The sequence below is a fragment of the Lontra canadensis genome, unplaced genomic scaffold (genome assembly GCF_010015895.1).
Source record: "Lontra canadensis isolate GAN:19392208 unplaced genomic scaffold, GSC_riverotter_1.0 scaffold85, whole genome shotgun sequence".
Lineage (NCBI taxonomy): Eukaryota > Metazoa > Chordata > Mammalia > Carnivora > Mustelidae > Lontra > Lontra canadensis.
This window is the reverse complement of record NW_022631079.1, coordinates 3,171,653-3,187,635: the sequence shown is the minus strand read 5'-3', so window position 1 is coordinate 3,187,635 and position 15,983 is coordinate 3,171,653. Positions and strand designations below refer to the sequence as shown.

At 47.0% G+C, this 15,983-nt stretch overlaps 1 protein-coding gene across 2 annotated transcripts in view; it reads right to left on the bottom strand.

Annotated features, from left to right (window-relative positions):
- PAPSS2 (3'-phosphoadenosine 5'-phosphosulfate synthase 2) overlaps positions 1-15,983 on the bottom strand; it is a 123,147-nt gene that overhangs the window by 14,414 nt on the left and 92,750 nt on the right. The window contains exons 2-8 of one of the 2 annotated variants that reach the window (XM_032883022.1): positions 12,572-12,689; positions 9,217-9,452; positions 8,143-8,281; positions 7,449-7,567; positions 7,201-7,314; positions 5,666-5,777; positions 946-960 (exon numbers count right to left, since the gene is read on the bottom strand). In XM_032883022.1, the coding sequence (XP_032738913.1) occupies positions 946-960; positions 5,666-5,777; positions 7,201-7,314; positions 7,449-7,567; positions 8,143-8,281; positions 9,217-9,452; positions 12,572-12,689 (853 nt within the window). The remainder of the gene's footprint in view (positions 1-945; positions 961-5,665; positions 5,778-7,200; positions 7,315-7,448; positions 7,568-8,142; positions 8,282-9,216; positions 9,453-12,571; positions 12,690-15,983) is intronic. The other variant, XM_032883021.1, reaches the window with a different exon arrangement.

The window sequence follows — 15,983 nt, the reverse complement described above, 5'->3', positions numbered from 1 at the left end:
AGACACTTAACGACTGAGCCACCCAGGCACCCCCGAATCACTATTTTTATATGCTTTGGGTAAATACCTAGTTGTGCAATTACTAGATCCTAGGGTAGTTCTATTTTTAACTTTTTGAGGAACCTCCATACTGTTTTCAAAATGGCTGTACCAGCTTGCACTCCCACCAACAGTCAAGAGGGTTCCCTTTTCTCCGAATCCTCGCCAGCATCTGTCATTTCTTGTGTTGATTTCAGCCATTCTGACAGGTGTTAGGTGCTACCTCATCATTGCACTGAACTTAAGTAGGCATTTTAAAGGGAAAGCAACAATGATGAAAACAGCACCAAAGATAAATGAGACCTTCACAATTTTACCTTTCCCTTCTGGGAGAATGCAGAAGTTTACAGTCAAAGCAACTTGTGTATTCATTTCTGGTTCTATAACTACCAATCATCACAGCTTGAAATTAAATTCATGCATAATCACACCACAGACAAATGAAATACGGCCCTGCACAATCCAACCAGGTGTGTCCATTTAAATCACATCTAAAATCAATTTCTCCCTCATCAATTAAAAATGTTTTATAAATGCATTAGAAAAAATTTCTAGATTTTTCTAGAATCAAATGAGGACTCATAGAATTAGTTAACAGAGAGGATCATAATTATTTTCAATCTCAGGGACAAAATGTACAACAATAATTTAGAAACAAGTTCAGTTTTGTCAGCCAAATAGGATATTATAAACAGCTGCATCTGATCCAGAAATTTCCTATTATTTGGACTCTGATCAACACAAGAATGTAACATTATGATTCTATTATAACTGATTAGATCATGAACTGTTAACAATTCCAGCTGGATCATTTGGATTTTTTTAAAATTATGTTCTTAACCATTTCTAATTAATATAACTATCTAATTATAATAATTTAACTATTTGGAAAGTTGAAGCATATACCAGGAAGGACCGTGCCTAGAGAAATATAAACACAATTAAGAAACATGTTTTTAGCTTTCCACCAAGATAATCTTAAAGCAACAATATCAAGGAACAGATTCCTATTAGAAAACGTCACACGTATAACATACAAATATACGACACTCTTTGCTACTGGTCTGAAGAATGTTTAACAGCAAAAAGAGGCTGAGACCAGGATTTGTAGTGAACGTCATTCAGTGCGATCCTGAAGCATTACTCAGATGACTATATGTTTTGAAGTAATTATAACACGTTATAGCACCTCCAGCTTCGCAAATTTGCCTCTTATACAAATATGTGATGTTATAACTACCATCCAGTGGTTCCAAACCAGGCTCTGCTAGGTCTAATAGCAAACTGCTCTAGAACGTTCTAGAATCCCAGATGTTTAGAGGACATGAAATTCTACCTAGCAGAACAAGCATAATAAGAACGAGAACCAGGATAACTTGGATTTGAATCCAAGCTTCAGGTGAGTTACTTAACCTTTCAAGTACTTATTTCCTCATGAGCAAAGTATCTTCCCAATAGTGTTATCTGGATTAAATGTGATATCCTGTGTCAGATGCTGGGGTCAGAAGATATCAGGTGCAAATAAATGCTGGCGGTGCCTGTGGAAAGCCCTCAAGCGCCCCCCCCCCCCAACCCCTTGGCAAGTCAGAGCTGTGGAGGACTTGTCTTCAAATGGTCCAGTCTCGTGAGGCTGCCATGTTGTGACTTTCCTTGGAAGCCACCAGTCAAGAGCATGAGCTTGAAGTTCCATTTTTTTAATTTAGATGAAATACTTACAACTGGGGGGAATCTGTAACAACCTCAAAACTCTATATCCAGTGGAAAATAAGGTGATATAATGAACCAATGAAAGTAGATCCTTGAACGATAGAGGGAATAACTCATCTTGTGTAATCCTCAGAAACACTTAAATTTTTCTTTTTTTTTTTTCTTAGACTGAGTAGACTGAGTTTTTTTATTTCTTTTGTTTTGTTTTTTAATTTAAGGGGAAATGTGAACTTTTAAGGAAATTAAAACCAACAAAGTATTTTTGAGAGACGTGGTCCAAATTAAAAATATATATATATTGCCTGCAGATGGCAGGCGATCAAGGAACGTGTAATTGTTTGATAGCAGATAACTGTGGCTACACGTCTGTGGCTCTAGAAATTTCAGATTTTCAGTCAGTAGTGACTCATAACTTTCATGAGCTGATTAAAATTAAATGATAGCCATATGAATGAGATCTTGTTTGGCCTTCTGAGATACACATATATCACCTTCTAGAATTTAACTATGTCTACACAGCCCAAAAGCCATCAAGGGGCGCTCTCTTCCCGGAGACTCATGGTGTGGTAGGAACAGGGTTTCAAGAGGTTTCCTGCAGGCATTCTCAGGGCTGCTGTCCAGGCAGGAGGGACGCCAAGCCCAGCCCTTCCCAGGAGCAGCTCCATTTTCATCTGCTCTGTGTATTGCTTCAGAGTTCACGGACAGGACAGATAATTTGGGGGTGGGGGGGGAGGGCTAAGGGAGCGGCTGAGTGGCTCCTTCGATTGAGTCTCCAACTCTTGATTTCCGCTCAGGTCATGATCTCAGGGTCGTAGGATTGATCCCAAGTTGGGCTCCATGATCAGCAGGGAGTCTGCTTAAGACTCTCTCTCTCTCCCTCTGCTTCTCCCCCTGCGCACATTCTCTCTCAATAAATAAAATCATAAAAAATAACAAAAGGCTTGACAACCACTGATATGGGGAGAAGAACCCACTGTACTAGGGTTCAGAAGTTGGGCTGTACTATCTGTCCCTCTAAGCTCACATCTGTCTTCATTATCACTCTGTCTCCAGCCACTAGAACAAACCTTGGCATATGAGGACACTAGGTAAACATTTGTTGGCTGACGAATGAACATCTTATCTGCGCTACTTCCAGACTGACGTAACTATGGGCGAGCCACAGAGTCCCCTCAAGACATCAACGTCAACGTCTTTTCATTGTATGCATCAGGGCCGGCGGGGGGGGGGGGGGGGGGGGTGGTTGGCGTCTGTCAACACAGGGAACATTTACTCCTGGACCAGTTGTTCCTGACTGTTCCTCATCCCCATGGGGTAGGGACTAGTGTTAGCAGCCCATGGTACGCATGAGGGAACTGAGGCCCACAGGGTTAAGTAATGCGCCTCCGGTTCACAGCAAACCACTAGCCCACGAGCCCCACTCGGATCCACAACTACACTGTTCCCCACTAGGATATTCTGCCTCGACTTAGTACCTTATATCCTTGGTATCTACTACTGGATTTACATAGGAGTCGAGGAAGCTTCTGGAAGGTGGCGGGGTTGGGGGGACTTCTGAATCCTCACTACAACGAGGGCTGCAGAACTGCGTCCGCTGGACTGGGGTGGACTCTGGGGTAGACAGTGACACCAGCAGAAAGTCAAAGGGAGAAAAGGAATCTTGTAGGGGGTCCCAGACACAGGCCCTACAGCTGGAAGGGTTCCAGAGCCCCCCCGGCACCCACAGAAGAAAGGCCAGGGTACAATTCACAGGGTTGTTTCTTCCAGTTCTCTAATGCTGTGGGGTTCAAGCGACTGCTAGAGGGTCCTCAGCTGAGGTTAACCCAGAGCAAGGGGACAGGGGCCTTCCCACTTGGGGGGGGTAGTCTGTGAGCTGCCACAGCCCCACGGGTCCCAGGACATTAGTGGCTGGAGTGAACAGGCAGGAGCTGCATCTCCGTAGGTACAGAGAGCCACGTGCATCCACAAGACAAGAGGCACATGGCCGTGGGCCGGAGTCGGGGGCATAGGAAGCACCCCCCCTTGAGAACTCCCGCAAGCACCTGAGCATGGGTTTTCAGAAGAACTGGGATTTCTGGATGGGCGGTAGGAATCAGGAGCTAGTGGGAGTCCAGTACTCATGGGGACGTGACCTCCCTCAGCTCCGTGCTGCTGGGGCTCGGGGGGCAGACACGTGGGGGACCTGGGCAGGGAGACCTGTAACAAGGGCTTCGTCCAGCCCATGGTAGCGAGGATCAAATAAGAAAAAGAAAATCACTATGCTTTATAAACTGCAGAGCACCATAAAATGAAATCAAAAGGATGTGAGAGGGAGGGAGCGAGATTTTCCTAAATGATATGGATAGCTTATTACAGCGTTTGCTGTCCAGCATCTTTTTGGATGACAGACTCCTTTAAGAATCTATCAAAAGCTAAGAACTCTTAACCCAGGAAAACGCCCGTTCTCCCCTTCTTAAATCACAAAGGATTTCTGCCTACTCTAGGATGGTTTTTGTCTCCCCACCGTGATGTCCTACTCCTGGGTGAAGGACCCCTGGCTTCCATCCACACCCAGAGCCCAGGTATTTTTCTCTACAGAACAAGTGCTCGTCTTTTAGCCACAGCTCTGGCTGGGAGGCTCAGGGCCCACCTCCTGCCCGTGGTTGGCCACAGTGTCGGTGAAGTTTACTCGATGCAGCCTGTGTCCAGCATGTATCAGAATTAAGACATCAAAGGAAGTGTCAGCCTTCCTCAGACAGACAGCCTAGCCTCCTCGTCTCAGAATGGACGCCGGGAGAGCAGTCTGGCAAGGAAAGCGTTGGGCCAGAAGTCCCTGGATTCTGGTCTCTGGTCTTGGACCAGTGGTATGTACTCAGGCAGGGCACTAAGGCTGGGATCAGCTTTCTTGCCTGCAAAGGGCGTGATCAGAGTTGCCTGATCAAAGGGAATCATGCCTGAGAAAATGTTCTGCAGATGAACAAGTGCTGTACAGATATGATTATTATTGCTAAGGCAAGCTATAAGGGAACCAATTGTATTTTGGAATGTTATTTTATCCCACCAGGCAGAGTCCCAAGCCCAGGCCATGAACATCTTTTCCCAGAAAAGACTATCTGATGTGATTTTGCTCCCTAAAATGTCTGGAGCCCTGCTCGGAGTCACAGACTTGGTGTTCCCCAGCCCCCCTCCCCCCACTAGCAGCCATTCCTCAGGGGCTTGAAACAGACAAGCTCCATTTGACGAGCTCAGGCCCTTCTGGGAAGGAAATGATCACAGAAGGGGCCAGAAGTTTTCTGGATAACACACGCTTCCGATCTGGACCAGATCAGTGCTCTCAAGTCCCTCGGCCTGTGCCCAGAAGGCGGGCTTAGCGCGGCCCCAGGAGGGTCTGGAGGATGCCACCAGCCTCCTACAGCACACGGAAGGGCACGAAGAGCAACATTTGAGTGTCCAGTGGGAAAAGTCACTGCACGATGCCACTTGGCCCGGCAGCCTGGTGGTGAGACGCCCCCTGCAGGTCACCCCATGCGCTAAGCTCACCCTCGCCCACCCCAGGATGCTCCCAGCAGCAGGCAACCAGGCCCCTGATGGCCCTCTACTCTGAGAATAGAGGCAAGTGGAGCCAAACAGACTTAACCTTCTCTTGGCTTCTCATGCAAGGAAAGCCCTCATTTTTCAGTTCTTTACTTTCAAATAGTCAATAATCCTTTTAGGATAGCCCTTACCCTCAAAAAAAAATCCTAAAAAATTGTATTTATACATAATAGAATTAGACATATAACATATCCTCTAAATATCTCCAGAGTAAGAGGTATGATGTGAGAATTAATACCAAGAATGAATGCTTCTTTTTCCTGTGAAAATTTCTGAGCACGATTTTTTTTTTTTTTTTTTTTTAAAAAACAATGAAGAATAAAAAGCAAGTAAGAAAAGCACGTACCGTCCAGCAGGGTGTTGAAATGTATGGCCTGCAAGTATTCCTTCTCTCGCATGAAACCTTTGAGGGGAGTGGCCCAGCCTTCGCTCAAAACTTGGACCCACTGAAGATCCAGCTGCAAAACACAAAAGCAGGTGAACATTTCCATAGCTCTGTTTCCCAGCCAGCTGGCCCCCGGGCAGGCCTTTCTCATTCTGCGGGGCAGAAGAATGAAGGCAGAATCTTTCATGTGTTAAGTGTTCCGTTTTGGTGCTGAGGCATGATCCAGAGGCCAGATAAGCTCAAGCCTAGAACTTTCCTACTGGAGAGCAGTGATCTAAAATTGAGGTGCGGAGAGTCTCATGATGGGCAACGGTGTTAACATCCCCTGTTCCTGCTTTCCTTTTTTTTCTCGACAAATATTCTGGTCAGGCTACATATTTTCACCAAATGTGAAAATTGACTGAAATTGGCAAACCCCTGACTTGAAAAGTCCAAAATTCTTAGCAGGATACTGGAAGCGCTTCAAGCTCTGGCCCTTTGGGCTGATGGGGAGATTTCTACCTCCTCCCAGGACTATCCTCTTTCCCACCTGAAATTCCTGTTCATCTTTTAAACCCCGAAGCATGGGTGACTGCTCTGCTGAGCTTTCCTACCATCCCCAGGAACAAAACAATGATTAGATTATTTGAAGTTCTTTTGTACCTCGCAGCCCATTTCCTTATGGGAATTATCGTTCCACGCCATAATTATAATCACGTACTTCTCGTGTGCCCGGAGCACTGGAGTACTCAGAATTTCTTTCGTAAGGTCAGGGGCTTCTGCATATAAATTTGTCATGACTTGTTCAGGTATGAATGAACAACAGGTTCCCACCTTACTCTGCCTCTTATAAAAATGCCCAGGGTTTTAAGGGATAAGAAAAAGGTACCAATGAAGATCTGATCAGCTGGAATGGACCAGTAACACTGACCTATAAAGAGCCAAAGGCATCTGCCATGCCCTTGACAGGGCTGCAGCGAACACATTCCAGGCAGGAAATTCAACGTGTCCAAAGGGTCTACACCTTCTCCTTAGGCTGGACTCTGCCTCGTTAGGAAAGATCGGGACTTGCAGAGTAGGAAAAAAGTCCTATCACTTTAGATCAGGGTGGATCTTTTCTCCACATTCCTTCTTGATTGTCCAAAAAAAAACACTTGCATTTTTTTTTTCTTTACTTGCATTCTGGACAAACTTTCCTCAGCCGCTGCCAACAATACCTCCCAAGGCCTGCACTTTGTTTGGCATAACTGAAGATTTCACAGTGTCCTCTGCAAAACAGAAGTTACCTGCCCTGTCTGCCTCTGTCCTGGGCACTGTCCCACTACCTTGCAGCAGCTCTTGGAAAGAGAGATTTGCTTGGCAAGAGGTTAGAAAAATAAAAGGCAATGATGAAGTGTTCTTCCTTATGGACATTGCATTTCCCTGATCCATACCTTCCTTATTACCCAGAGTAGTTGTAAACACATTATAATGATGGCCGTGAGGCTAATTCTCCTGGGGCCAGCCCGCAGTCTCACCTTGGTAATTTCTAATGAAGGGAGAGCTTCGGCCTCAGCCCGGACCTGGTCAAGTTTGTTCTCTGGCACAAAGAGCTCATGGACGCCTTTCATGATCGTGTGCGGTACGATGTTCTGAAAGGAAGCAGAATGGGTAAAAATTTGAAATGAAAACTGTAAAAAGAATGCTCCGGGGAATAAATGACTTTCTGTGACTTTATGCAATTGAAATAAATAAACAAACAAAAGCAGCGCCGGGGTCCACCCACCTGCTCTTGGAGGAGCTCCACCACCTGCTGGACACAGTCACTCACAGAGGACAAGTTGGTTTTCAGCACACGCTCAGGGGTTTCGGGTTTCTCATAATCAGAATCAATACCCGTGAACCCTGCAAGGCAGAAGGGCGGAAATCACACCGGCACCGACAGGAACAGGCTTTCTAAACAGGAAGATATGAGCCATGATGGAATAATGCGTTACACTGAGAATTTAGAGCAGGCTGGGAAAGGTTACCGGCTGTCCTTGATCTCTAGCCATAGATAAAAATATCTTAACATATCATGTCATACCATACAAATGCACAGCTGTATTTTCAATATCAAGAGCCCCCAAAGTACCAACAAGATTTGGCTAGGTCCAAGCTCTCTGCAGCTGACTGGAACCCAAAAGGAAGATGAGAAGAAGAAACAACTCTGGAACACACGCCCCCTTAGACACACACTCACGGACACACACCCATTGGACCTGAACTTGATCGCTTATGGCTGAGGGGACAGTTCTGGAAACACCGCAGCCCACATGTTGATGAGCCCATGGATGTACTGAGTAGCCTGTGGTTGGATCAAAAGTTGTGTGTCCTAGATGCAATTGTGGACAACGGTTTTTGAGACTTCGGACCGGCCTCCAGGGACAGAGTGTGAAGGCCCGAGAAGCGGCAAAAGAGCCACAGGCTGGTGCTCCCACCTTTGATCTCCCCGGCTCGGGCACGTTTGTAGAGGCCTTTCACGTCTCTGCTTTCACAGATGTTCAGAGGCGCATCCACGAAGATTTCAAAGAACGGCAGTCCTGCCGATTCGTGGATTTTGCGGGCATTCTCACGGTCCTGGGGCGGAGGGGAAACACATTCGAGAAGGTGAGCGAGAGGTTTCACAGTGGAATTCTTCATCACGAAATGAGGTACGCTCTGGTGCTTGACAGGTTCAGGTTTACACAAGCATGTGTGCTCTGCTGAGGTGGCAGGAAACCGGTCCTTTAGAGAAATCCCAGGGGTGCCTGGGGGGGGGCTCAGTCGGTTAAGCGTCTGCCTTCGGCTCAGGTCATGATCCCAGAGTCCTGGGATGGAGCCATGCATCGGGCTCTCTGCTCAGTGGGAAGCCTGCTTCCTCCTCTCACTCCCCTGGCTGCGTTCCCTCTTTTGCTTTCTCTCTCTGTCAAATAAGTAAATAAAACCTTTTTAAAAAGAGAGAGAGGGAGAGAAAGAGAGAAAGTCCAGAAATTTCCCTCCGGTGAACACAGCCCTTTCAAGGGCTTTCAGAGAAAACCACAGAAAAGAATCCCTGCTGAAAGACAGGCTGGCCACCCGGGAGCATTTCATTAATGGGGAGTGTCCAAAGAACGTGGCATCTTATTCGTAGCTCCCAGAAATTTCCTGTTTTAAAACAAGAACAGGGTCCCTCTTCCTCGGTGATTTCCACATTAAACAGACATGACCTGATGCTTTGGCAGTAAACTGCCATTTCCTTTAGCAAACTAAGCTTTCTGACTTTCTAGAGACGCAAGATTACAGAGCTTTTGACTTTTTCTTCTTTAACTTTTTCCTTCCTCCCAACTCTGGCCAGAAGGTGAGTGTGGATGGGTCTTTGTCAGCTGGTGCCCCGGCATCTGGGAATGAAGGTGCTCCCTTGACAGAACCAAGATTAAGCAGAGGAAACGAGGGAGCAAGGGAGGGAGAAAACTGGGAGGACAGCAGTCCTTGGTGCCCGCCCCCCAATGACTCCTTTCCTAGCGTCGTCCATGCCGCCCGCCTGATCCTTTTACCTTCGTGAAAGGAGAAATGAAGCTGGTGATGCAGACCAGACCCGCATCGGCAAACAGCTTGGCCACCTCGGCGATCCGGCGGATGTTCTCCTCTCTGTCCCCGGGGGAGAATCCAAGGTTCTTGTTGAGGCCGTGACGCACGTTGTCCCCATCGAGGGAGTAGCACGGGATGGCATGCGAGACAAGGTACTCTTCCAGAGCAAAGCTGATGGTGGTTTTTCCAGCACCGGAGAGACCTGTTCATTATAATCATTTGACCTCAAATCAAAATCACTACCATCCAGGGAAAGCAAAGTTGACTACAAGTCAAGTACCTGCATTTCTTCGGAACATCGAAATAACCATCCATCCCCGATTAGAATTACAGCACTGAGAAACAAATGGGGTTCATAAGTATGGGGAACCTGGGGGGTCTTACGTGGTTCTTGGTATGTTCTATTTCGCCTGCAGCGTGTTTTAAAGATGAGAACATTGTGCATACAAATCCAGATTCTGGCTTTGCTTGGGGAAAAAAAAAAATCAGAAGATCTGGAGACTGTGTTCTCATGTCCCTTCCTGCAGGCACTCAGCAGGAGTGGAGGGGATAGCCAGCTCCGGAGACTGGGGGACCCACCTCTCCTACCGAGCCTGTGAAACAACCACTAACAACAGACACCTCTGGCCTCGAGATTTTTCCAAAATGACTCTCAAAACATGAAGACAGTCATCCCGAGCTAGGCTCTAGATGTGTTTAGAGCTGCACTACACCCTTCAGTGTCTGGAGTCTTTCCATGAGAACAGAGTTATCACGATGTACCTTTTACCATGGTTTCAACGTGCAGTGGCAGGGGGGCGCACTGCATGATTTCTATCTGAGGGAAATCATGAGGAGGAAGGGAACACTCCAAAAATCCCCTTGTCCTGAAGATCTCTGGACTTGAGAAATGGAGCACTGTGCCAAGCCACTGTCAGGGGGTACCCAGGTGTGGGAGAGGAAAGGTTAGGGGGAAGAAGAGGAGGTCAAAAGCTTAACATGGAGAAGATGCCAGGAGGGAGGGAAAAGGAAAAAAAGGTAAGAGAAAAGCAGGAACAAAGGAAAAGGGAAATAAAGACTTGGAATGAGGGGCTTCCCGTCTGGCTCAGTTGGTGGAGCATGTGACTCTTGATCTGGGGGGTTGTGAGTTCGAGCCCCATGTTGAATGCAGAGATTACTAAAACACAAATAAACTTAAAAAAAAAATGACTTGGAAAGAAAGGTGATATATGAAAGGCAAACAAACAGTTTCCACAGTGTTAGTTATGTTTTTAAGTCACGCCCTTGGCCCTCACAGGCAATCATGAGAAGCAATGGCTCCAAGAGGAATGGGCCGCCATCTTTGGAAATCATTTCTGAAGACTACTATAACTCTGTTCCATTCGAATAGGGACTTAGGTCATAAATTCCTCTTAGAATTGTGTCCAGTGTGGGGTAGAGGAATCAGACTCCTGAATCTCTGGCATGTTGTCTCACTCTGGAAAATGAGGGAAAGGATAGAAATTCCTGTCAGTTTTGCTTCAGGTCTCAAAACTAAGGGCTAAGCCACAGTAAACTGGATTAAATAGATTGTTGATGGATTTATTTCAACGCTCAGAGGTCACAGGAATTATACCTCATGAGAGCTTGATTTCCTAGGGGCCAGGCCCTGGGCTATGCAGGCTTTCGTTCACTTAGTCCTACCCTTCGTCAGCCCCCCGGGCAGTTTCTATCCTTATCTCACTTCTCAAATAAGAAAACTGAGGTTTAGCCTGCCTAGTCGGCTTGTCCAAAGTCACCCAGTTAATGTAAGTAGAGCTGGGGCTCAAAACCAAGTCTTAGAAGGGGTTGGTTTCTCTAGGCCTCAACAGCCTATCTCTGTAACATAATAAGACAGAATAAACTGGGAAAAGATTTTTTTTTTTTTAACGAGTAAGAAAAGACAAAGTCCATCCTTTAGGGTGTTTTTCCTCTTGTACCAGTTATCTTTCTGTTTTGAAGGCTGTTCCACATTATAGAAAGTGGACTCTGTGTTGGTCCCAATACGGAAATTGGACAATTTGCCATGAAGGCAAACACGTAACAAGAGGGAAGCATCTAGAAGGCAGCTGTTTGATCTACGGCCGCAGAGCATGTCTCTTGGACGGGGTCAGGGGTACATCCCGACAGGATTCACGACAGGGGAACACTGCCTTTTGGAATATAGTAAGCTCCTCGCCCACTGTGTGTCCCCAGCCCGCCCTCAGGGGAAAGGTGTTGCACCACAGGTGAATGAAATCCCAGAAAAACTTGGGAGGAGGAGGAGGAGGAGGCTGATGGAGCCAGGAACTGGCAAGTGAAAGGGGAAGACTGCCACACTCCTCAGCCGTCCCTTCACGCGGGAAGAAATCAGCATTTGGGTTTTTGGGTTTGTTTTTTAATCTATTTATTTATTTGAGAGAGCGAGAAAGAGAGCAAGCAGGGGCAGAGGGAGATGGAGAGAGACAAGCAAACTCCGTGTGGAGCGTGGAGCGTGAAGCCCAATCTCATGACTGTGAGATTGTGACCTGAGCCGAAATCCATAGTCAGTCACTTAACCCACTGAGGCACCGGGTGCCCCCAATAACTCAGCACTCAGCTACTGAGATCAGTAGCACGCAGCTGATCTCAGAACCTGGGTAAACATCTCTGCCTCAATCTGAAACACTGTGTCTACACGGGACTTCTACTCCCAGGGATCAACTTCCTCTACCCTGTGCTCAGAGCCTAAGGCAACAGCCCTGGACTAATTCCTGTCCTGTCCCTAAGTCTTAGCTGTGACATTCTGAGGCCACAAAAACACAGGAAAGAGAAGAGATTCATCAGGTCACCTCCATGGGAGTGAGTTGTTTCGTAATCCTCAGCTAAGCGGAAAAGGCTGGTTTTCCTTCTTGTGCAGATCCTTATGTTTTCAGGGTTTTTTTTTAATTAAGTGAAATAGTCTTCTACCACGTTAAAACATCAGAAAACAAGAAAGAATAACTCTAGACATCCAGAACCTTACAGACAGGCAAATGCTCGCTGTCAAGTTAGGAAAGCCCCACCCTGAGCACCAGTACCAGTGAGGAGACACAAGCACGAGAATTACGGGCTCGCCTCGGGCTGGAAGGGGATGGTCTCATGAGCTTGCCGCTGTCCTGCCAAAGGACAAGACCAAGAACAAGAGGAGTCCCGTGCCTCAATCTCAGGCTTCCTTCCCACTGACTGCACAGGGAGGGCCGACCACTGCGCTCAGCCTCGTCCCCGTGTTAAAACAAACATGTCCATAGGTCACTCCGAGTTCCTTCAAATTCTATGTCACATGTCAATTTTCAATTAAAAGAAAAAGGTAGCAACAAGGCATACCTGTCAGCCACACCGTACATCCTCGGAATCCACCCCTCGTCCCGACCACCTGCCCTCTCTTGTTCCTGCTCACGTGGTGGGCCTGGTAGACGACGTTGGTGGACTTCTGCTGGCTCTCCTACGAAACAGTAGCAGGCCCAGTACGGCGTCAATAAAACAATACAACATGTATACGTCTAATAAAAACACAATAATAGAGAGTCTACATATATAAAATACCTATGATAATACGATACGTATACAGTATGTATACATATAATAAGTGTACATATGCATATGTATACAGAAACAATAAAATAACAGAGGACAGTAACAGTCACCCCTAACTGGAACTCCTCTTTTGTGACCGGCACACAGAGGGACATTTATTAATTCTACTAAATCAGAAAAAGACACTGCCTTTAGAATACCCATCATGACCCTCTGAAAGTATAATCTGAACGTGACAATCACTGACATGCTGTCAAAGTCTTGGTTCTATGACATTGAAAACTGTGCACCTTCAGGGGGACGGTTAAGGGAATGTCTTTGTCTCCATAAGCTCATGTGGCAGATCCTACAGATGTAGCTGGGACACAAGCCAGTTCATGCAGCCCCTGGGGAAGTTCTGGGGAGGGGCCGGTTGAGCCCCACTCTCCGAGGAGCCAGGGAGAGGCTCTGATCACAGAGCAAAGCGCTCAGTCAGGGACACCGTCTTTCACGCACAGTCCCAGAGCAGGGTACGGCGCGTGAGGCCACTTTTTCCCAAGCTCTACACTCAGTTTCCACTTTCCCCAGGGTCAGTGTGTGAACTTTTAGTCTTTCAGAAAGCCCCGCAGAAACAGAAATGGGCCAGTTATTAGTCTTGGAGACTAACGCGAATCTTGAATATCTTTATTTTGGCTGAGATTAAATCAGCCAGTAAGGGCTGACCCTGATCCTAAACTCCGGATGCTGGGAGTCTCCTGAATCAAAATGGTGGCACAGCCGGTCAGTACAGTTGCCAGCGGACATTGCTCAAATACCGTGTGATCCAAGGGTGGGGGGCAGGGGGTGCAGAGACCCCGTCGCAGCGGTTAAATAAAAAGGCTGGGAACAACTCCTATGTGTCTTTGGTGTGGTAACGGAATTTCTGATGACAGATGGAATCACAGTCTCTGAACTGCAAAAACCTAGAGAACCTTTTAAACACGGCACATGTAAACCCACCAGGCTTAGGAAAGAAAAAAAAAAAAAAGAAAAGAAAAAGAAAAAAGCATCTATATTCTTTGAGCAAGACCCAGAGAAAACTCTGGGCCACATGTGGACCATTTTGTATTTCTGGAGCAAATTAAATCACTTCTTTATGGCCCCTCATTTGGGGGAAAAAGACAAAACAAAAAAACCCAAAATGGGGAATGCAGCTAGGACTGTTGGGGGCTTACAGGAGACGATGGGTGGGAACCTACTCTAAAGGGCCGGGTTCTCTGTACCAACAGATGCGGATGATGACTGCGTGTACACCCCAACAGGAGAGGCCGGAGCCGGCTGGGGCACGGCTGGGAAAATGGCTTCGGAAGCAAGGGGAAGGGGCCCCTTGCTGGTCTCTGGGGGCTCAGGAAGGCAGCGCTCACCAGCGGGACTCGGCCCACCAGGGAGGCCCGGAGCCCAGCAGAGGCGCAGGCCGGGCAGGGGAGATAGGCATTGCCAGGAGCCGAGGGAGGTGCTGAAGGCACAGGTGGGATCGGCGGCTGAAGTCACAAAAACTTCTGGGGCCAGAGGCGCCGATCGTCCTTCCGCAGAACCCAAGAAGCCCTAAAAGCTTCATAAATGAGGTCACATTAGATGAGCTCAGGAGATGTTCTAGCAGCATTCCCTCCGGCTGAACGGGTCTCCTGAAGGGATCCCGAGTCGTTTGGACCAAGTGTAATTGATAGCTCAAGAATATTGGTAACATTTCCTTTTTCTCTATGTCCTTGTTCCTCACTGCTTTTTATTCAAGGAAACTGTGTCTGGGTATCGGGCCCAAACGTCAGTGCATGTGGTCATCTGCAGCTTTGCTCAGCAAATGCTTGTGGAAATGAGCCCCTGCTACCTGCCAGGGGCCATCCCAGGCCCTGGGAATCTAGGGCTAAATGAAGAAGGACCGCCAGCATCATTCTGGGGCAGTGCAAGCAAAAAGACCCAGTAACTGGGACCCCACGCCCCGTGGAGGGGGTCCCACACGTACTGGACATGACATGAAGATACAGAAGGAACACCCACGAATCAACAATAAAATGAGTCCAAAATCTGGACAGTTGCATTTCACCAAGATACACAAATGGCCAGAAAGCACATGAAAGGCCGGGGTGGTTAGTCACAAGAGAAAGCAAATTAAAACCCACGCGAGACAACGTCGCTAAATCTAATGGCAACAAGGACTTGCTCTCAGATTGACAGCAGAGGTATAAAGTGGGACAACCATCCCGGAGAGGAACCTGGCAGTTCCCTACAAAGTAAACATTTACCTCCCCGACGAGTCAGCAATTGCACACACAGGCACTTATTCAAGTGAAAACAGGTGTCTGGAGCTTCACTGGGACAAAAACTGCCAGGAGCCAAGTAACCATCCATGGGAAAACAGATCACAGTCCCACTCACACACACGCACACCCACCACCACCACCACCGCCGCTGCTGCTGGAAAAGCAGGTGTCCTGAACAGACAGTGGGGTTGTCTGTCTTCATAAGGGTTTAAGGTGCACAGGTGTCTGCCTTGGATGGAACTCACGGAATGTATACATAAGATGGGCATTTCGTTACATGTAAATTTCACCATACACCAAAAAAGGAGCCGTTTAAAAAAAAAAAAAAAAAAGGCAAGGAAACGAAAGAATCTATACCAAGACTCACATGGTGGAATTCTCTTGTTCAACACGGCTGCCTTTTCTGAAAAAGGGCTCGGGTCCCAATCCCAGCAAACTTGACGTCAGGCGGGGGCTTGCCCACCTGGGAGACTGAACACCCACCCCAGCTTCATTTGTCCACAAAGAGCGTTTTTTGTCCCCCCTTTCTTTTGGCTTTTTTTTTTTTTTTCCTTCCTCTAGGCAGAGATCCAGAATAAATTCTAAACTTTGTTAATCTGTGGAAACGTTGTTAGGATCTTGTAAACCGTGTCCCCAACCAAGGGCTCAATTTTCAAAAACCATTCAGCATCCACGGGAAGGAGCTCCCACTACAGTGTTCTTAAGAGTGCACCTCTGAACTTTTTGGGTTTTTATTAGCTGAATCTTCATCATGGGTGTTTGTACAGGCTTTCTATCATTCCAACAATGTTTAAGCAAACAAAATCTTTTCGGATGGCCAGGTACTGGGCTTTCGGGCTCAGCAGAAGTATTTTGCTTCTTATTTATCTTTTATTTACCCTTGATTTTTTCCAAAAGGCTAACAAAAATAGAAGCAGATGTTTTGA